The 23,163-nt window shown below is 35.8% G+C and overlaps 1 protein-coding gene across 7 annotated transcripts in view; it reads left to right on the top strand.

The window, feature by feature from the left end:
- RBMS3 (RNA binding motif single stranded interacting protein 3) overlaps positions 1-23,163 on the top strand; it is an 864,792-nt gene that overhangs the window by 817,493 nt on the left and 24,136 nt on the right. For 4 of the 7 annotated variants that reach the window (XM_030812232.1, XM_030812235.1, XM_030812230.1 and 1 more), the window contains 2 exons: positions 19,122-19,202; positions 22,027-22,154. In XM_030812232.1, coding sequence (XP_030668092.1) covers positions 19,122-19,202; positions 22,027-22,154 — 209 coding nt within the window. Of the gene's footprint in view, positions 1-19,121; positions 19,203-22,026; positions 22,159-23,163 lie in introns of those variants that run through there. The other 3 variants (XM_030812233.1, XM_030812234.1, XM_030812236.1) reach the window with 1 other exon arrangement.

The following is a 23,163-nucleotide window of genomic DNA, read 5'->3' as shown; positions in this document are numbered from 1 at the left end:
AGCACAAAATGGTTTAATTTTAAAAGAAATTGATTGATTCATGTATATAAAAAGCCAATAGCAAGAGCTGCCTCAAATGATATCATTACGTTTTTTTTCTTTATATTCATTTGCATTTATCTTCACAGTCCATATTCTCATATCTGACAAATCTATATCCTCTCTATCATGGTAACAGAGTCTCTGACCCATATGCTTACACTATACCAGGCTAGGGAAGAGAATAGGTCATTTCCAGATGTCTCTGTACGGAAAAGAGAATGTTTTCCTTTCCAGTAGCTCAAGTAAATATCAAGTTTCATTGGCTGTGATAGGGTTATTTTCATTTGTTTCTGAATAAATGAGCAGGATACACTAACTGTAGAGCCAATCACATTCTAACTACATGGTGGTGAAATGGGGTCATAGGATTTTCAAAAGAAATGTGGATTATCATCGAGAATAGGAAATGAATGCTGAGTTGTAAGAAAAAAATGCAAATAGAAGTTCACCCTTGTCATCATTCTTCGTATCCTTCTGTCTAGAGTGTACATGTACAACTTTTGACTGATTTTTACTTTTGACCTTAAGTCATTGATCCCTCTTTTAAAATCTGTCTTATTTTATAAATATCCTTGAGACAAGACTTAAGAGTATTTTTAGGAAATTGAAACCTACATATTTTTATTTTCTATAAGTGCGTATGAAATTCATTAAAGAAGATGTTAGTTTATATCTACCACTTTAAAACTTACAGCATTTTAAATATAATTGGTTTTCAATAAAAATTTTACATAATATAGGAAACATGACTTCAATGGGCAAAACTCTAGAAAAATATGTAGTTAACATTTTTGGAAAAAAGTGTCCATAGTAGCCTGTGAGTTAGTGAAGGAGTGTCCCCAGGCCCTAAATAGAAACTAATGTTTTCTAAGATATAGCATTCAAGGACCAAGAAACTAAGTGAGACCAGATCAAGAAAATTAGGAGATAAATATGAAAAGTAACATGATATCTATATTGCTTTTTCTTTTTGTTTGACTTTGGCTGCCTTCTTCTTTGCTACCACCCAATAATGAGCACTTCTGGTTTGCTTAGCTATTTATTTCATTAGTTTTATTTCTTTTTGAAGCTAATTCTTACATGCCTCTCTTAATGTTCAGACCCTTTATGTCTTATTTTTTTCCAGTGAATGGGAGATATTAAGATTCGTCCTTTTGAGTTGATTATATCCAATTTATTTTCTTTGTTTAAGAATGTAACTGAGATATCACTGGGTCTCTCAGTATTTTGAAACCAGATGATTGTCTAAAATCCTCAATTCCATACCCTTTAGAAGTCCAAAGCTTTATGCAACATGTATTTGAGTTTTCAAGGGCATTAATAATCACTCTTATTTGCTCTCTTTATTCTAGGTTGATTTTGATGTAAAATTTATTCTTTTTTCAATTTTCTCATAAAAATCCCACTCAGAGTCACATTAATGAAAATTTGGGATGTGTTCAGGAATCGAAACATATTGTTTGTTCCAATAACTTCAACTTGAATATAAAGCTACATCTCTGTGGTTTAAATGCCTTTTAATAGCTTCACCAAAGTGGAATTTCAGGCCCCTACCACTCATGGGCTCCTCTCTCCTCCTTCTTCCCGCCAGCTCCTTCAGGTTTTCTCTCTTCCCATCTTTCTTGGAAACACAAGATGCTCCCATTCCCCGCTTTATAACTGCCTCCTCTCTTGGACTCACTTCTCCAGCTCCTCCAGTGTCTTCTCTCTTCCCATCTTTCTTAGAAACACAATATTATCCCATTCCCCGCTTTATAACTGCCTCCTCTCTTGGACTCACTTGTCCACCCTGGCCCAATACTCATCTCTTCTCACCTCCTCAAAACTACATTATTTCATTACCAATTATTTCAGCCTTGGCCTCACTTCAGAATGCCTTTTAACAGAGTACTCCACAGCCCCATGTTGTCAACAGCTTCCTATGATGGAAGATCTTACTTATACATTTGGTATCCTGTTTCTTTTTGTCCTAATACACTTGTTTGTTTGTTTGTTTTAGTTTTAAGTTGTTTCATAAGTGGCTCCAGTTTATTCTCAAATATGTTAGGTGTAGGGGAATATTTTTTACTGGTTCAGAATTCCTTTTCTCTTAATTTTGATATTTTTCCTTTAATTTTCACCCTTAATTATTCAATTAAAAAAAAGCCTGCTTTTTTAACTGACTTTATTCTCCCTTAATTTTTTATGTTCTCCTTGAAAACCTTAAGCTTTTTACCCAGAGTGCTTAATTATTCATTCACTCATTCATTGATTCATTCACTCAACAAATATATATTAACTACCAACCATAATGAATTAGGCATGGTCTTTCTAGTTTACCTGGTTTGACTGCTAAGAGCTTTAGCAGAGGTACAGAGAAAAAGCTGTTAGATGTCATAAGAGATAGTTACCATTTCCCAATGGGGGACTGAAGTAAGGCATCATACAGGAAGTTAGCATTTGGACTCAGATTGAGAGACAGGTTTTGGATTTGTGTTGTAGGTAGATTAAAAAAAAAAGTTTGAACACAGTGGAAAAAAAAAAAGGCACAGAAGGAGGAGGTTAGCAAGAAATTGCTCTTAACTGTGAGCAAGTGGATTTTGGAACAGCCAAACATAAGTGAGATGATGTAGGTCACAATGATTCTAAGAATTGAATGGGAGTGGAATAAAATTTACCCCAGAATTACATACTTTGTTTCTCCGTTGCTTGACAGTTCTCATCAAACTAACGATTCTTCAATTCCTTTGGCAAGGAGTGGAATCTGGACTCTGGCACCAGAGGGTCAATTTCCTTCCAGTTCTTCTTTCTGTTTTTTTGCTTTTGGTTCTTTACTTTGAACTCCTCACAGCCTTGGAAAAAAGAGTGCTTGCAGAGACTTTTTCATTTTGTTTTTATATTGCCCAAATTGTACTCACATGGATAGAGTAGTACCATTTGTTTCCCTCTAAATATGCACAGTTCCTAGAGGTATTTTAATCAAATAGCTTTATGCCCTATTTTTTGCAGTTTCCAACTTTTTGTTTTCTATTACTTTCTGTTCATTTAGAATGTTGCTGCCTCTTCTTTTCTTCTCTCCATTTTCTCCCTGTCTTCATTTGCTTACCACCCATCTTGGATCAACCTCTAATATGAATATTCAAAATAGTTGAGTAAGTCAAGTTCTGTCTCTGAAAATCTCTTGACCAAAAAAACACATTAAAAAATAATATCGTTGACCCTTGTAGAGACTGAGCTCTGTTTCAGAAAATATTAAGGAATGCCTTCAACATTTTCTCTTGTTTAGTTGCATCATTTACGTGAGTCCACTGGGATGACTGGCATTCATGATGTGTGGGCTGGAGACCATCAAAAGGAAATGTTTTGTGTGTAAATGGAATTTACTCTGTGTGTGGCAGTCTGAATCAGTTCCCTTTCTCTTTGGCTAAAGCATCTTTACCAAGCCCAATCTAATGCGTTAGCCACAGAACTTAAATAGAAAACAACAAAACTTCCAGGCACATTGAGGATTTCTTCGTTCCTTTGTCTTTTTGACGAAGTCCCTCAGTTCTTTCATTTCCAAAGTAAAGAAGCAAGCCTAGTCAACAGACAAAATTAAATGAACCTAAAGAGGCTAAGGACATTGGTTGTTTATGTGTTCATATTAGTTTCTAAAAGAACTAACTAGATAATAGATGAGTCAGGCCAGTTAAACTAATTTCTTCTTGATTATTTCAAATTTAAAGACTGATAATAAATGTTCGTTTGACCTTAACAGACTCTCTTATTTAAGGAGATCACCACTTTACAGGCACTTTTAAATTCTTTATTATTTACAAACCAGACTAATATGGCAAAAAGAAAACAGAATGTTAAGGAACACTGAAGAGGGTATGAGCAGACAAGAAATTCAAATGTGAAATAGAAACACTAACAGAAGAAAGTAGTAATAATACAAAAGATCCAATTTGCAGGAATTTGATTATCTACTTGGTTCCTGGGTACTGTGGTGAATGTAAGATTGGCAATAATAAATAATACCTAAAATTAAATAGCTTTATATATGTAAGATTAACAGGGAGAAATGAGTTCTCCAGGATACCCAATGTGTTAGTAACTCAATCAGTTTTTTCTGAGTTTTATCTGTCCTATTACCCTATGCTTTATCGCCATGGTATATGGTTTCTCAACACAATACTTGGCATATAATGGGGATTTAAATGTTTCTGACTGAATGTTGCTAGTAAGTGAATTAGGTGTGTGTATCCTTTATTGGAAATTAACAAAACAACACTTTGGCCTCTCAATTTCCTGAGCTCCTCACTTCTGGTGACCTTTCTCTATTCTATCCTAGAATTTAGTGCTCACTCTAAATCTCAATTTTAAGCACTCAATTTCACACATATTACATTCTGATGACCACCTCCTTCTTTCCACACACTTCTTTCATGACCCTATGGCAATAGTTCTTTGACACTACTAAGCCTGCTTTTCTGTTTATTGTTGCCCCCTCTTTCAGTACTTTTCCCTCTTCATTTTCTCACCTCCATCTCTGACTTAGATTCCATAGTAAAAGATAGTAATCACTGTCTTTCCTGTGCCTCATCTACCCTGGCAAACTCTTCTTCCATCATCTTCTTCCAGTAAAACTTGGATCTCACTCGTATTCCATTCTCAGACTGCTCCATTCTTTTGAACAGCTGGATATGGCTAGAGTAAAACGCCACTATGTTGATGGTCTTTACCTTGAGTTTGTAACCACAAGACTTAAATGTTACCTCAACACTTCCTAGAAATCTTATTACATAACCCTGGTCCATTCACTCTCCTGCTCTTCAAGACAACCATTTTATACCTTCTTTCTGACTGCCAAGCCCACCACCTTTCATTTTCAGCTCACATCTTGCTTCAAATATAGAAATGATGAAAAGAGAACATTGGTACCTTACAAATCTCCCAATCTTTTCACATCTGAATCTATTAATTGTATCCTTTTGAATGAATAAATTGCCCCTGTTCTTATCTAAAGTCATCATTTTTTATTTTCTGTCAGTTTTTTAAATACTCTTTTATTGAAGTATAACACATGTACAGAAAAAATACACAATTCACAAATTTACAGCTCAGTAAATTTTACAAGGTGTAAACAGTCATGGATCCATCATCCACATCAACATATAAAAGGGTCTTATCACAGAAACCTCCCTTATATTCATGCCCCTTTTATTATCCCCACAAAAGTGTAAAAAGTCCTAACTTCTATTGCCATAGATTTGTCTTATTTTTAAGCTTTAAGAAAATGGAATAATACAGTGTAAAACCTTTTATGTCTGCCTTCTTTTATTCAACATTGTATCTGTTAGACCCATCCATATTTATAGAGAACTTTGTTTCTCACTGTTTTATATTTTATATATAAAATGTTTATATATGTATTTTATATATAAAATATGTTTATATATTTATGTATTTTATATATAAAATATGTTTATATATTTGTGTATTTTATATATAAAATATGTTTATATATTTGTGTATTTTATATATAAATATGTTTATATATTTGTGTATTTTATATATAAATATGTTTATATATTTATGTATTTTATATATAAATATGTTTATATATTTTTTTTTTTTTTTTTTTTTTTTTTTTTTTTTTTTTTTTTTTTTATTAATATTTTATATTTTTGTATTTTATATATAAATATGTTTATATATTTATGTATTTTATATATAAATATGTTTATATATTTATGTATTTTATATATAAATATGTTTATATATTTATGTATTTTATATATAAATATGTTTATATATTTATGTATTTTATATATAAATATGTTTATATATTTATATATTTTATATATAAAATATGTTTATATATTTATATATTTTATATATAAAATATGTTTATATATTTATATATTTTATATGTAAAAATGTTTATATATATTTATATATTTTATATGTAAAATATGTTTATATTTATATATTTTATATATAAAATATGTTTATATACTTTTTTATATATAAAATATGTTTATATATTTATATATTTTATATATGTTTTATATTTTATATACTTTACTGTAGATGATATTTAGGTGACTTCCAACTTAGAATCATTATAAATAATTTTACTTTAAGTATGTTATGCTTATCTTTTGGTGTATATTTGTAAGAATTTCTGTTGATACATACATAGGAGTGTGATTGCTTGGTCATGAGTTCTGCAAATGTTCTGCTTAATTGGTAATGCCAAACAATTTTACAATTTAAACTCCCACTAGCAGTATATAGGAGTTCCTGTTATCCACATCCTTGCCAACACTTGGTATTGTGAGCCTTTTTCATTTTTGCCAGTCTGGTTGGAGTAGGGAGTTATATCATAATATTTTTAACTTGCATTTTCCTAATGACCAATAAGTGAGATCAATCATGTTTTAATATGCATATTATCATTTACATCAACTATATATATAAATTTTTCATTGTCTTTTTTTAATAAAGTTTTTAGAGATCATTGAATATTCACATGCAGTTCTAAGAAATCATACAGTGAGATCCCTTGTAGTCTCTCTATTCTGTTCCATTAGTCTATTTTTCTATCCTTACAATATGACACTAAGCACACTGTCTTAATTACCGTGACTTTTCAGTAACTGTTGATATCTAGTAGTATACATGCTTCAGCTTTGATTTTTTGCCGCAGAATTTTCTTCCACATTCTAAGTCCTTTGTATTTCCATATAAATTTTAGAATGGGCTTGTTTATTTCTACTAAGAAATCTGCTTCAATTTCAATGGGGATTGCAATTTGTAAGGAAAATTTACACTTTAACAGGACTGAGTCTTTTAATTGAGGAATGTGGTATATCTCTGAATATATTTAGGTCTTATTTAATTTCTTTCATCAAGATTTTCTAATTTGTAATATAGAAGTTTTCATTGCCTTTTCTCATATTTCTAGTTATTTTGTTTTTTGATGCTATATATATAGATGTAGTATTTAATTTTCATTTTAATTGTCTCTTGTTGACGTATAGAGATACAATTTTGTATGCCACTAGCAAATGACCCTCACTCCCGAATACAATAATTCTCTGTATTTCTTTTTTAATAATTTAATGCACAGTTCTCTGTGGGTTATGTTTGGGGATATTCTGGGAGACTGAATGGAATAATATACCTGTCAAGCCCACTAACTGGCCTTCTTCCTTCTTCAAGTACTTTCACTCCCAGTAGAAGTATATCCTGCTCTGTATTTGCCTCCTGGATGATCATTTCATCATTTATAACTGTCTACTTTGTTATTTCTATATTAGTACCTTAAGCAAATAGCCTCCTTTATATACTAAAACTAATATAAAGCATTATGAATGCATACACTGTTACTAGTCTGGATAGAGATCTAGTTCATTATCCATTATACATTCCACTGACAGAAGTAGAAAGAATATAGGAGGAACTGAGCAGTAGGGGTCCAGGTAGGAGTCCATCCTTGCCATGCCCTAGTAGGGACACTCTATGCTCAAGGAAAATATCTCAAGATCTCCTCCTCTCTGTGCATGGTCTCTCATCCCTTGAGTGACATGATGACATATAAAACATTCTTAGAATTTCACTTAAGGCAGATATTACTAATTAATTAGTCAAAGCAAGCATGTGAAATGGTATCAATTTGCCAAACCGGGTTCAGACATTGTGCCTCAATTCAGAAATAATAGAATTATGCAAATCTAAAAAGGTGACCCTCAAAAGTGTGGAATACCTCTGCTTGAGATAATACTGCTTCTTTCTTTCAGCTATTCACTCAACTCAGACAAATCATAACTCAGTTTATTCCCTATATCCCCAAGCTTCCTTTGATAAAAGAAATTTTGAACTACATGCTTTTGAAAGTAACTCACGTGGCATGCTCTTAGCATCATCTAGCACAATCTTTGTTTTCTTCTGTTCAACGTCCTTTCAGAGGTGCATTTTTACAACTTTCCTCTATTGTTCTCATTGACTTTCTGGGTTTGATATGACCTGAAAAACTCTCCTTTCTGAAATTCGTTAACCAGCTTCATCAATTTTATAGCAAGGACTGGAAGCACCAATTTAAAATTTAAATGGTACAATGATAACTTCAAATTAGTTTGATCAATTATTTTAGGAAATTCCAAAAACTGAAATTTCAAATATTAAAATGCAGGAAATTCCTTGCGCCTCCCTGGCTCTACAAATAATTAAAAAGTTTCCTCACAGGAAATATATAAAATATGTTTGTTTTGTTTTGCTTTAGTGGAGGAAAAGAGTGTAAATCTAGAACTAATAATTTGGGGTTTTCTTTGTTTGTTTCCACAGAAATAATCAATGATTCCACACTAATAGAAACCATTTGTCCCAACTGAAATAGGCAAAAACACGGTTCCGTTCCAATTTTACAATTTTTTTTTTTTGTTTCTTCATGCAACACCGTGGTGATGCAGTGTCTAGACTTTTTGGAACAAGGCATGGAGTCTGGAATTTATTCTGTGGGTTTGAAAATGGTTATTCAGTGCTCCTACATATTCACATGTGAAAATCTAATGATTTCAGAATAGGTAAAAATCATCAAGCTGTTTACCAAATTTATATATATTCATTAATGCTATAAGTTCAAGCTGCTACTTATAGCATTGGTGAATATACAAGGAAATATTGTATGGATTAATATATGTCATCTCATTGTGCTGTGGTCCCCATTAGCCCCTATATCTGAAATATGCAAAATAAAAAACTTGTGTTCATGAAATAATTATTGCAGATATTTTCTAGCTTTTGTGAGGTTCTAGCAAAAAAAAAATAGCTTAAGGATATACATCTATTCTTGTGGTTTTAATAAGTAATCTGTGAGAATTTATCAAGTTAAAAGGGCAGAATTGATATCACAGGTTGTTCTCTTAGTCCTCTGCCATTTATTAGCTGGATAAAATGAAAGCAGTCTCTGCGGCACCCAGATCTAACCAGTGTTTGTGCAGGCTGTATTATTATGTCTGACTGTAGTTCATCTGTGCTCTGAAGAAAATCAAACTATGTGCTTGCAGAGAAAGTTCAGAGTTATTTGTCACCAATTACCTAAAGCTGGGAGTTGAGCTTACACATAGCTATAGCCAATTCCTGTAAACACTTGTTCCTAATTTCACAAGACTGTCACTTCTTGAGGATTTACCTTAGAAAGTATATGTCTACCACAGAAGAACTGTAATACAAAAATTTTTACCCAGAGATAATAGTCTTAAGGGACATAAAACTCCATAGCATTGATTAGTTTAAAATAACCTGTCTTAATTTTCAAACAAGTTTTTCAAGTTCTGTTAGGTTTTCTGTGACAAAAGAAAAGCAAGCAGAAAGATTTTTTTTCGTTAAAAGATACACATATATACAACACGTTGAACTGAGCTAATCTCAATTATACTATTAAATCTCTACTGGTTATTTTAAGAAAAGAAACATAAAAGTAAGTTACCAAGTATTTAAGGTAGCTTGCTTAGAAGAAAATTAGGTTGTATGAATATAAAAAGTGAAGGTTAAAAAAAATGGAAAAAAAAACTAAAATTATCAATCAGTGGCATATGTTTCTATATTTCTTACTTAAATTATTAAAGGCCATTAAAACAAGTTAATATCTATATTACATAAAAATGATCAGAAGGAATATCTTAAGACCTTTTTTACTTCAAAAATAATGAAGTAGACTGAAAAGTGTGCTGAATAATAGGTCAGAAGAACTGGGGGCCTGGCATGGTGGCTCACACCTGTAATCTCAGCATTTTGGGAGGCAGAGGCCAGAGGATACTTGAGACCAGGAGTTCAAGACCAGTCTGGGCAAGACCCTGTCTCTACAAAAATAAAAGTAAAAAAACGTATCTAGCCATAGTGGCGCATGCGTGTAGTCCCAGTTACTTGGGAGGGTGAGGCGGGAGGATCACTTGAGCCCAGGAGTTTGAGGTTACAGTGAGCTATGATTGTACCACTGTACTCCAGCCTGGGCCACATAAGCAAGACTGCCTCTAAAACAAAAAGAAAAAAGAAGGAAAGAAACAACAACAACAACAATGACAAAACTGGGGTTTATCCTCATTATAGAAGAACCTATATTTCTCCATCTGTAAAATAGGTAAAGCATTTTGCTTGACTCAGTGTTGTTCTGAAGAGAAGTTGAGTATGAACTGCATGACAAGCAGTTCAGTCGGTCATGTTGACAACTTTATTGAATGTCATGAAAGAAGTAAAGATACTCTGATTCAGTTTTACTAAAACAAAACGCAGATGGAGTTTTAAATAACTCAAGTGTCATTTGAAGAAGTTTAGCTAAGATTCACCTAAAATGCTACTTTATTATTAAGTTCTGGGATACATTTGCAGGTTTGTTACATAGGTATACACGTGCCATGGTGGTTTGCTGCACCCATCAACCCGTCATCTACATTAGGTATTTCTCCTAATGCTATCCCTTCCCTAGCCCCCCACCACCTGACAGGCCACAGTGTGTGATGTTCCCCTCCCTGGGCCCATGTGTTCTCATTGTTCAACTCCCACTTATGAGTGAGAATATGCAGTGTTTGGTTTTCTGTTCCAGTGTTAGTTTGCTGAGAATGATGGTTTCCAGCTTTATCCATGTCCCTGAAAAGAACATGAACTCATTCTTTTCATGGCTGCATGGTATTCCATGGTGTATATGTGCCACACTTTCTTTATCCAGTCTATCATTGAAGGGCGTTTGGGTTGGTTCCAAGTCTTTGCTATTGTGAACAGTGTTGCAGTAAACATATGTGTGCATGTGTCTTTACAGTAGAATGATTTATAATCCTTTAGGTATATACCCAGTAATGGGATGGCTGGGTCAAATTGTATTTCTGGTTCTAGATCCCTGAGGAATTGCCACACCGTCTTCTGCAACGGTAGAACTAATTTACACTCCCATCAACAGTGTAAAGTGTTCCTGTTTCTCCACATCCTCTCCAGCATCTGTTGTTTCATGACTTGTTAATGATCCCCAGTCTAACTGGTGTGAGATGGTATGTCATTGTGGTTTTGATTTGCATTTCTCTAATGATCAGTGATGATGAGCTTTTTTTTCATATGTTTGTTGGCCACACAAATGTCTTCTTTTGAGAAGTGTCTGTTCATATCCTTCACCCACTTTTTGATAAGGTTGTCTTTCTCTTGTAAATGTGTTTAAGTTACTTGTAGATTCTGGATATTAGCCCTTTGTCAGATGGATAGATTGCAAAAATTTGCTCACATTCTGTAGGTCGCGTGTTCACTCTGATGACAGTTTCTTTTGCTGTGCAGAAGCTCTTTAATTAGATTCCATTCGTCAATTTTGGCTTTTGTTGCCATTGCTTTTGGTGTTTTAGTCTTGAAGTCTTTGCCTATGCCTGTGTCCTGGATGATACTGCCTAGGTTTTCTTCTAGGGTTTTTAAGGTTTTATGTCTTACATTTAAGTCTTTAATCCATCTTGAGTTAATTTTTGTATAAGGTGTAAGGAGGGGGTCCAGTTTCAGTTTTCTGCCTATGGCTAGCCAGTTTTCCCAACACCGTTTATTAAATAGGGAATCCTTTCCCCATTTCTTGTTTTTGTCAGGTTTGTCGAAGATAGATGGTTGTAGATGTATGGCATATTTCTGAGGCCTCTGTTCTGTTCCCTTGGTCTATCTATCTGTTTTGGTACCAGTACTATGCTGTTTTGGTTACTGTAGCCTTATAGTATAGTTTGAAGTCAGGTATTGTGATGCCTCCAGCTTTGTTCTTTTTGCTTAGGATTGTCTTGGCTATACAGGCTCTTTTTTTGTTCTATATGAAATTTAAAGTAGTTTTTTCTAATTCTGTGAAGAAAGTCAATGGTAGCTTAATGGGAATAGCATTGAATCTATAAATTACTTTGGGCAATATGGCTATTTTCATGATATTGATTCTTCCTATCCATGAGCATGGACTGTTTTTTCCATTTGTTTTTGTCCTCTCTTATTTCCTTGAGCAGTGGTTCATAGTTCTCCTTGAAATGATCCTTCACATCCCTTGTCAGTTGTATTCTTAGGTATTTTATTCTCTTTGTAGCAATTGTGAATGGAAGTTCACTCATGATTTGGCTCTCTGTTTATTATTGGTGTATAGAAATGCTTGTGATTTTTTCACATTGATTTTGTATCCTGAGACTGTGCTGAAGTTGCTCAACAGCTTAAGGAGATTTTGGGCTGAAACGATGGGGTTTTCTAAATATACAATCATGTCATCTGCAAACAGACAATTGGACTTCCTCTCTTCCTATTTGAATGCCCTTTATTTCTTTCTCTTGCCTGATTGCCCTGGCCAGAACTTCCAATACTATGTTGAATAGGAGTGGTGAGAAAGGGCATCCCTGTCTTGTACCTGTTTTCAAAGGGAATGCTTCCAGCTTTTGCCCATTCAGTATGACATTGAGTGTGGGTTTGTCATAAATAGCTCTTATTATTTTGAGACGTTCCATCAATATCTAGTTTATTGAGTGTTTTTAGCATGAAGGGCTATTGAATTTTGTTGAAGGCCTTTTCTGCATCTATTGAGATAATCATGTGGTTTTTGTCATTGGTCCTGTTTATGTGATGGACTACATTTATTTATTTGTGTATGTTGAACGAGCCTTGCATCCCAGGGATGAAGCCGATTTGATCGTAGTGATAAGCTTTTTGATGTGCTGCTGGAATCAGTTTGCCAGTATTTTATTGAGGATTTTTGCATCGATGTTCATCAGGGATATCGGCCTGAAATTTTCTTTGGGTCTGTCTCTGCCAGGTTTTGGTATCAGGGTGATGCTGGCCTCATAAAATGAGTTAGGGAGGATTCCCTCTGTTTCTATTGTTTGGAATAGTTTCAGAAAGAATGGTACCAGCTCCTCTTTGCACCTCTGGTAGAATTTGGCCATGAATCCATCTGGTCCTGGGCTTTTTTTGTTGGTAGGCTATCAATTACTGCCTCAGTTTCAGAACTTGTTATTGGTCTATGCAGGGATTCGACTTCTTCCTGGTTTAATCTTGGGAGGGTGTATGTGTCCAGGAGTTTATCCATTTCTTCTAGATTTTCTAGTTTATTTGCATAGAGGTGTTTATAGTATTATCTGATTGTAGTTTGTATTTCTGTGGGATCAGTGGTGATATACCCTTTATTATTTTTTATGGTGTCTATATGATTGTTCTCTCTTTTCTTATTAGTCTGGCTAGTCATCTATTTTGTTAATCTTTTCAAAAAACCAGCTCCTGGATTCATTGATTTTTTGAAGGGTTTTTCATGTCTCTATCTCCTTCAGTTCTGCTCTGATCTTAGTTATTTCTTGTCTCCTCCTAGCTTTTTAATTTGCTTGCTCTTGCTTCTCTAGTTCTTTCAATTGTGATGTTACGGTGTCGATTTTAGATCTTTCCTGCTTTCTCTTGTGGGCATTTAGTGCTATCAATTTCCCTCTAAACACTGCTTTAGCTGTGTCCCAGAGATTCTGGTACATTGTGTCTTTGTTCTCATTGGTTCAAAGAAGTTACTTATTTCTGCCTTAATTTCATTATTTACCCAGTAGTCATTCAGGAGCAGGTTGTTCAGTTTCCATATAGTTGTGCAGTTTTGAGTGAGTTTCTTCATCCTGAGTTCTAATTTGATTGCACTGTGGTCTGAGAGACTGTTATGATTTCCATTCTTTTGCATTTGCTGGGGAGTGTCCCAATTATGTGGTCAATTTTAGAATAAGTGAGATGTGGTGCTGAGAAGAATGTATATTCTGTTGATTCAGGGTGGAGAGTTCTGTAGATGTCTATTAGGTCCACTTGGTCCAGAGCTGAGTTCAAGTCCTGAATATCCTTGTTAATTTTCTGTCTTGTTGATCTGTCTAATATTGACAGTGGGGTGTTAAAGTCTCCCGCTATTATAGTGTGGGAGTCTAAATCTCTTTGTAGGTCTCTAAGAACTTGCTTTAGTAATCTGGGTGCTCAGGTATTGGGTGCATATATATTTAGGATAATTAGCTCTTCTTGTTGCATTGATCCCTTTACCACTGTGTAATGCCCTTCTTTGTCTTTTTTGATCTTTGTTGTTTTAAAGTCTGTTTTATCGGATACTAGGATTGCAACCCCTGGTTTTTTTGTGGTTTTGTTTTTTTTTTTTTTTTTTTTTTTTTTTTTTTTTTTTTTTTTTTTTGCTTTCTATTTGCTTGGTAAAAATTCCTCCATCCCTTTATTTTGAGCCTATGTGTGTCTCTGCATGTGAGATGGGTCTCCTGAATACAGTACACCAGCGGGTCTTACCCTTTATCCAATTTGCCAGTCTGTGTCTTTTAATGGGGCATTTAGCTCATTTACATTTAAGGTTAATATGGTTGCGTGTGAATTTGATCCTGTCATTATGAGGCTAGCTGGTTATTTTGCCCATTAGTTGATGCAGTTTTTTCATAGTGTCGATGGTCTTTACAATTTGATATATTTTTGCAGTGGCTGGTGCCAGTTTTTCCTTTCCATATTTAGTACTTCCTTAACGAGCTCTTGTAAGGCAGGCTCGGTGGTGACAAAATCTCTCGGCATTTACTTGTCTGTAAAGGATTTTATTTCTCCTTTGCTTATGAAGCTTAGTTTGGCTGGATATGAAATTCTGGGTTGAAAATTCTTTTAAGAATGTTGAATATTGGCCACCACTCTCTTCTGGCTTGTAGGCTTTCTTCAGAGAGATCCACTGTTAGTCTGATGGGCTTCCCTTTGTGGGTAACGTGACCTTTCTCTCTGGCTTAACGTTTTTTCCTTCATTTCAACCTTGGTGAATCTGATGAATATGTGTCTTGGGGTTGCTCTTCTTGAGGAGTATCATTGTGGTGTTCTCTGTATTTCCTGAATTTGAATGTTGGCCTGTCTTGCTAGGTTGGGAAGTTCTCCTGGATAATATCCTGAAGAGCGTTTTCCAACTTGGTTCTATTCTCCCCGTCACTTTCCAGTACACCAGTCAAACGTAGGTTTGGTCTTTTCACATACTCCCATATTTCTTGGAGGCTTTGTTCATTCCTTTTCATTCTTTTTTCTCTAATCTTGTCTTCATGCTTTATTTCGTTAAGTTGATCTTCAATCTCTCATATCCTTTCTTCCACTTGATCAATTTGGCTAATGATACTTGTCTATGCTTCATGAAGTTCTCATGCTGTGTTTTTCAGCTCCATCAGGTTATATATGTTCTTTTCTAAACTGGTTATTCTAGTCAGCAATTCCTCTAGCCTTTTTTCAAGGTTCTTAGCTTCCTTTCATTGCATTAGAACATGCTCCTTTAGCTTGGAGGAGTTTGCTATTACCCACCTTCTGAAGCCCACTTCTGTCAATTCATCAAACTCATTCTCCATCCAGTTTTGTTCTCTCGCTGGCAAGAAGTTGTGATCCTTTGAAGGAGAACAGGCATTCTGGTTTTTGGAATTTTCAGCCTTTTTGCAGTGGTTTTTCCTCATCTTCGTGGATTTATCTACCTTTAGTCTTTGATGCTGGTGACCTTCAGATGGGATTTTTGTAAGGATGTCCTTTTTGTTGATGTTGACGCTATTCCTTTCTGTTAGTTTCCCTTCTAACAGTCAAGCCCCTCTGCTGCAGGTCTGCTGGAGTTTGCTGGAGGTCCACTCCAGACCCTGTTTGCCTGGGTATGACCAACGGAGGCTGCAGAACAGCAAATATTGCTGCCTGTTCCTTCCTCTGGAAGCTTCGTCCCAGAGGGGCACCCACCGATGCCAGCTGGACGTCTCCTGTATGAGGTGTCTGCCAGTCAGGAGGCATGAGGGTCAGGGACCCACTTGAGGAGGCAGTCTATCAGGGACCCACTTGAGGGACCCACTTGAGAAGGCAAAGCTCAAGTGCCGTGCTGGCAGATCTGCTGCTCTCTTCAGAGCCAGCAGGCAGGAACATTTGTCTGCTGAAACTGTGCCCACAGCCCCCCATACCCACAGGTGCTCTGTCCCAGGGAGATGGGTGTTTTATCTACAACCCCTAACTGAGGCTGCTGCCTTTCTTTCAGAGATGCCCTGCCCAGAGATGAGGAATCTAGAAAGGCAGTCTGACTACAGTGGCTTTGCCGAGCTGTGGTGGGCTCTGCCCAGTTTGAACATCCCAGCAGCTTTGTTTACACTGTGAGGGGAAAACAGCCTGCTCAAGCCTCAGTAAGGGCAGAAACCCCTCCCCACACCAAGCTCCAGCATCCCTAGTAGACTTCAGGCTGCTGTGCTGGCAGCAAGAATTTCATGCCAGTGGATAGAGGTGGCACCCTGGCTTCAGCCCCTTTTCCAAGGGAGTGAATGGTTCATCTCACTGGCATTCCAGGTGCCACTGGGGTAGGAAAAAAAAAAGCTGCAGCTAGCTTGGTGTCTGCCCAAATGGCTGCCCAGTTTTGTGCTTGAAACCCAGGGCCCTAGTGGTGTAGGCACCCGAGAGAATCTCCTGGCTTGCCAGTTGTGAAGACTGTGAGAAAAGCATAGTATCTGGGCCAGAATGCATGTTCCTTACCACACAGTCCCTCACGGCTTCCCTTGGCTAGGGGAGGCAGTTCTCCAACCCCTTGTGCTTCCCGGGTGAGGCAATGCCCTACCCTGCTTCAGCTCACCCTCCTTGGGCTGCACCCACTATCTAACCAATCCCAATGAGATGAGCTGGGTACCTCAGTTGGAAATGCAGAAATCACCCGCTTTCTGCATTGATCTTGCTGGGAGATGCAGACCACAGCTGTTCCTATTCATCCATCTTGCCAACCACCCCCAGTGCTTCTTATTAACCACACTACCTAGGAACTCCAGTTTGGCAAGGAAAGTCTAAAAAATAATGGAATAGATACTCATGTGAACTAGTGAACATTGTTGTATATGGCCACAAGTCATGTTTCTAATGACCTCTAATTCACAGAATTTCTTCTTAGAGATGTAGAGAGTGGAGTGGGGATGGATCAGAGTAGTATTCTACAGAGGGTGCCAGTGACATCCTCTTATGTAAAGGGTACACATACTAACTTACTGGGCAAGTTGCAAAGTTTAGAATTACTAACTTTAGAATAGGAAATACTCAAATAGGTAAGGGTTTGTCCTTTTACTAGTATATAGTAAACCTTGGAAAGCCATGACCAAAGGGTAGAACATGAGCCACAAATGTATCAATTCTGAACTTAATTAAATTCATGGTTGGTAAAAATATATTCTCACTTGCTATAAATCTGCTAGATTTTTGAGATTCAATTAAACAAACATTTTCCAGAGTGTATTTCTTAGAGTAGTAGTTTTAAGCAAAACTAATAAATGATACCAAAATCAAGACAACAGTTTTAGAAATACTAATTTATCACCTTTAAATAGGCTTCTTCTGTAAAACACGATTTCTCAGTTTAATCATATGTCAATAGCAATAAGAGGATATATTATGCAGCATTGCTCAAATACATTGGAACACAGAAAGCTTTACTCTCAGTATAGCTAGTGTTCCAAGGAATATATTGTAAAAAGTGCTAAATTAAAGGATATTTAGAACCTATATAGCAGAGGCAAATTACCTATCTGAAATGGCCAGGGAACTGTTATCTACAACATACTCTCTAGAGTAATCTTGTTGAAAAGGCAGATGCCGGCTGGGTGCAGTAACTGACACCTGTAATCCAGCACTCTGGGAGGCCAGGGCAGGTGGATCACTTGAGGCCAAGAGGATCACTTGAGGCCAAGAATTCGAGACCAGCTTGGCCAATATGGCAAAACCCTGCCTCTACTAAAAATACAAAAATTAACCAGGTGTGGTGACACACACCTGTACTCCCAGCTACTCGGGAGGCTGAGGCATGAGAATCGCTTGAACCCTGGAGGCAGAGCTTGCAGTGAGCCAAGATCATGCCCCTGCACTCCACCCTGGGCAACAGAATGAAACCCAGTTTGAAAAGAGGAGGAAAACAACAACAAAAAAAAAAAGAAAAAGAAAAGATGGACTAGTGTTCAGATGCTTTCCTTGATTCAGAATCAGCATGCCTCTTAAATACTGAATATAGTAAGATACACAAAACAGTAATTTAGCTTTTTCATATTGATACATGAACTTAGTATTTGATCTCAGCAAATTTAGAAAAAGAATTAGGAGCTTTTGATTTTCCACAAAAAAATCATTCCTCTAAACTTTATGAATTGAAAAAACTTGTCTTCATTTGATGATTCCAGTTTTGACGTTTTGTGTTAGTGGTGAAGTTCAGAAACTTAGAAACATAGTTGATTCCATAGAAAATTCAATTCTTGAAGAGTAGAACTTTGAATGTGCAGGGCGAATATGTGTGTTATGAATATGGGTCATAATTTATGCTTATGTAACTGAACATGTAGTTTTACTGGGGCTCCCTTTCTTCATTGCAAAAATACAACTTATCCTCAATACATAATTTATTGACTACTACAACTTAGCAAAAAGTGATTTGGCTTCATTATTCATCCCGATAAGAAAAATTGGGTGAATTAAAGGTATTGGAAAGGAAATTTTAACAGTGATATGAGAATGAAATGGGAGAAGGGAACAATAGAGACTTCAATATTATCTGTAATACTCTATTTTTTATATTTAAAAAAGTGATGCAAAAATGAAAAAATGACATTTGCCAATAATGCCAATGTATCACATAACTATTACATTACTTTACTTTGCTGCTTTTTTAAATTCAAAAAATAAATATTACTAACAATTTATATGATCATTCATTCAACAAATAATACTTGTTGAGAGCCTACTATGTGATAGGTGCTAGCAATAAAAGAGAGTGAAAAAGAGACATCATCCCCATCTCTCCTGGAGTTTGTGTTTAGATGTGAAATGTTTGAGATCTTATTTAGAATAGAATGTGTAAAAGGACAAAGTGAGGAAATGGGGGTGAATTAACTCATATTGATAATTAAGAGGTAGGGCTACTGTGGGTACTAAATCAGTAAGCAAAGGCCTTTCAATACTGAGAGGAGCTGCCTTATTTTTAGTGAAAATTGAGTTGGGAAAAAATACACACTGGCTGTGGGCCCCATAGCTAAAGCAGTCTCATGTGGTATTTAATTTTCTCACTGGTTGCAGCTCAAAGTTCACATGCATTTTTCTTTGATTCTCTCTAGTATATGACTGCTGCTGCTCCTATGCAAGGGACCTACATTCCTCAGTACACGCCTGTGCCTCCGACAGCTGTTTCTATTGAAGTAAGTCTATCCCTGTCTAATAGAGGTTAGAAGAAATAAATCTCAGTCACATACACTGTAGTCCCCCATAACCGTAGGAATCCTCACTTGCAATTTTTGTGCTACTCTAAAATATGACATTGTAAATGCAGTATATGAAAGTATAAACATTTACTTGAATGTGGCTGTGTTTTGCTTTGCACATGAAATGAGCTCCTGTGCTACGGAGGCACGACGGGAGTCTCTTTCATATTTAGAGAAAATTCCAGAAACCAAATCACAACTCCATCAAATTTTAATCACAAATACTTATAAAAGGAAAAAAGTTTGCAACTATATAATGAACTAGTTCTCTAATGCCTTGTTCCTCAAAGAGTGGTTCCTAGACCAGCATCATTGGTATCCCTTGACAGCTTGTTAGAAATGCAGACTTGCTGGGCATAATCCTTGCTACTTGAGAGGCTGAGACAGGAGGATCTCTTGAGACCAGAAGTTCAAGACCAGCCTGGGTCAAACAGTGAGACCCTGTCAGAAGGAAGAAAAAAAAAAAGAAATGTAGACTCTTAGGTACTATCCAGACCTACTGCATCTGAATTTGCATTTTAAGATGATCACTCAGTGATCCAAATGCACATTAAAATTTGAGAGACACTGGACTAATGCACTGGTTCTCAAACTTTTCTGCACATTTAAATTATTTTGAGAGCTTTAAAAAATATTGATTCGTGGGTCCTATCCCCAGAGATTATGATTTATTTGTCTGGAGAAAAGATCTTAGATGATTCTAATATGTACCAAAGACTAGAAACCATTGCTCTAGGCCATGAACCTGCACAGGTTTACAGCTTCTTACAGACAAGAAAGAAGTTGTACAACTCTTATTGCTGTAGATATCACGAATGATGATGTCAGCTTGTCCTTAATGGAAACTTTGCTGCTTTCATTCTCTCTTTCCATTGGGATAAATCTATGCCCTCTACACATCATTTTACTGGAATGCCCTCTACACATCATTTTACTGGACAGGGCCATAAACTACATAGAAATGGAGCGGGCACAGAGCTACGCAGATGGTGGTAAAACACTTAGGTATCTATATTCTTCTCTCTGGTTCTAGCCATTACTTTTTTATTGCCCTTCTTTCCCCTCTCCTGATGCACATGTGCATTATGGTCACCGTGCATTCCTTCTTAGCAGCTGGGAATCCTCTACAGTTGATGTCTTTGCTACTCCATTTGTTGGCAAGCAACTGCTGTGTTGGTACCACCCCACATAAAAATTCACCAAGACTCTCAATCTCTGAGATTGAGGGAAACCTTTATGGACTAAATTGGATCTTCTAAAATGTTTCCTGGTTTTGGTGTGTGACAAATGTTTGTTCATACCAAGGTTTAGGAAATCCAGATGTTTAACAGGGCACTGTTAGGTAGCTTAGGAAATCAAGGAGTGCCAATGTTTAAATCTTTCATGTGTTCTAGAGCTATAGGTCTCAAAGAATGTGTCATCTTAAGCAGTTTTAATTGTCTTTTCAGAATTTCAAGACTATATGATTAAATTTCATGTTCTTTGCTATATTTAGCTATCAAAAAGCACCTATACCATAAGAAAATTAAAAATCTGGACATTCTAGTCACTTGAAGTGTAAACTTCTGACACATATTTTCATTTCTCTGTGTACACCAAAGACATATACTTATCTACAAAATTTGACCATTTTGATGATTATGAGACATTTGACAGTGTAGCTTATTGGAAACAGTCTAATTATAGTTATATTTAGGGATAAAAAATACTTCACTGATAAAAATATAAATATACTCTGATATACAAATATAAATATACTCTGATATATTGCCTTGAACTAGTGATTATAAGGAAAAGCATTACTTCATTCTCTATGTGAAAATACTCATTGAACATTTATCAATATCTATAAAGGTGTGAGGTTTCAAAAAATAAATACCAACTAGTAAATTAGGAAAGAAAAGATTGAATAAATATAGAGAGAATTTTCAAATTCTCAAGAAGAAATTTAGGGAATTTCAGCAACAGAATTAACCAAGAATATCTGAAATTTGACATCACTGCAGGTATCCAGGACTACAAATAAAACCAGGAAAATTTATCAGGATAGGTGCTCTTCTTAGGCCTACTAACAACCAAATAAAATCACCTGTGCCTCTCTGGATTCCAAAAATATATTCCTGATTGTGACCAATTCCAGAAATCCACTCTTGCCAGCATCTGTGAGAAACAAACAAAAAAAAAATTAGAAAGGGTGAAGGAAAAGCAAACCAAAATTAAAGACAAGTTTTGTTGTTGTTTTCTTAAAACAAAATAAATCAAATCCAATTACCGAAGAGAAAACCTACTTAATAGCATCCTTTAAAAGATTTCCAAACTTTGATGTATATTTTTATTAAGGTCAGTTTCCATTGTTATCCCAAATGATATAGACATAATACAGTGAAATATGCCAGGAAAATGTTTGGACATACAAGTTTGTATAGGAATCCTGAAAGAGGATAAATTGTTATTTATTGTGGATAAATGTGCAAACCTGGTTTAAAAGTTCCAAGTATAGGCAAAATTATTTTCTGACCACTTAACTACTCCAACGACTTCTAATGGCCAGGCTTCTTGGTGTCACATTAGGATGAATTACTTAGCCCTTATCTAAATGTGCTCTCTGGGTTTCCTCTGAGTACTTATTGTGACTTCATGTAGCTGAGAGCATCTCTACTTAAGCCAAATACAAGAGGGGTGCTTACAGCCTATCTGTCTATCTAGAGAGATCCCTTTGTTGAAGCAAGTGAGGCTTTTATGTTCTTATTTGCCTCCTTAGGGTGTTGTTGCTGATACCTCTCCCCAGACAGTGGCACCTTCATCCCAGGACACCAGTGGTCAGCAGCAACAGATAGCAGTGGACACATCCAACGAACATGCACCTGCATATTCTTACCAACAGTCTAAGTAAGTCTGCTCTTTTCCTCAAGATCAGCCATCTTGACATCACTGTCTCATGTTGTATCTGTTAGCTTTTGCTGAAATATAAACCATCCCAAACTTAGCAACAGGCATTTATTTAGCTCATGCTTATGTGGGTTTGAAATCTGGGCTAACTTTGGGTGGATGGTTCTTCTGATCTTGACAGGAATCAAACATCTAGGAACAGCTGCTGATTATCTACGCATCTCTGCTTCTGGGTGTTGCCAGCTGTTGGATGTGTGATGGAAGTGACTAGGCCATATGTTTCTGATCCTCCAGCAGGCTAATTCACATGGAAGTCTCAGAATTTCAAGAATAGTAAAGAACAAGCCCAAATGTACCAGCACTCTTAATTCTGTTTATTACTAATTTTCTACTGTCTCATTAGCCGAAGCAAGTCACTTGGCCAAACAGTCAATGTAGCAGTTCACTTTGAAAAAGCTTGATATAGAGAAAGGCGTTGCAGCCATTAAAAAAAAAACGACCATATTTATTACTGGAAAAATTATAATATTCCTACCTGAAACTGAATAGAGTCTCAGTCTCCTCACTCTTAAATGAAAACAGTAACACTCCCCCTTGTAGGGTTACTTTGAATACACAGTTAAATGTCCATGAAAAAGGGTATTGTAAGATATGAAGCAATATAAAATATGGTCTTATTCAGGAATAAAATGGCAAGGATTTTCAGAATTACTCTTGAAAATCCTTAAATCACTCATAATGCAAAGTACATTTGGATTTGTGTTGAGTAAACATTTGGCAAACTTTGGTAAAGTTTGAGGGCTGTTTAGTGAAACCAAAAGAATTTAGAAAAGCAAAGTCTTTATACAGGTGTCTTGGCATGCAAACTATTCAACTTTGTAGATAACAATAAAATCCCTGATGAATAGAGAATCCCCAGACACTCCTGCCTGTCTACAGAGTGCTGCTCCATTATTTAAAATAATTTTTCTTGTTAAAGAAAAAAATTATTCTGATATTTGTTAAAACA

This window comes from Nomascus leucogenys, chromosome 4 (assembly GCF_006542625.1).
Source record: "Nomascus leucogenys isolate Asia chromosome 4, Asia_NLE_v1, whole genome shotgun sequence".
NCBI lineage: Eukaryota > Metazoa > Chordata > Mammalia > Primates > Hylobatidae > Nomascus > Nomascus leucogenys.
The sequence above is the reverse complement of the archived record's forward strand: the minus strand, read 5'-3'. Positions and strand labels throughout refer to the sequence as shown.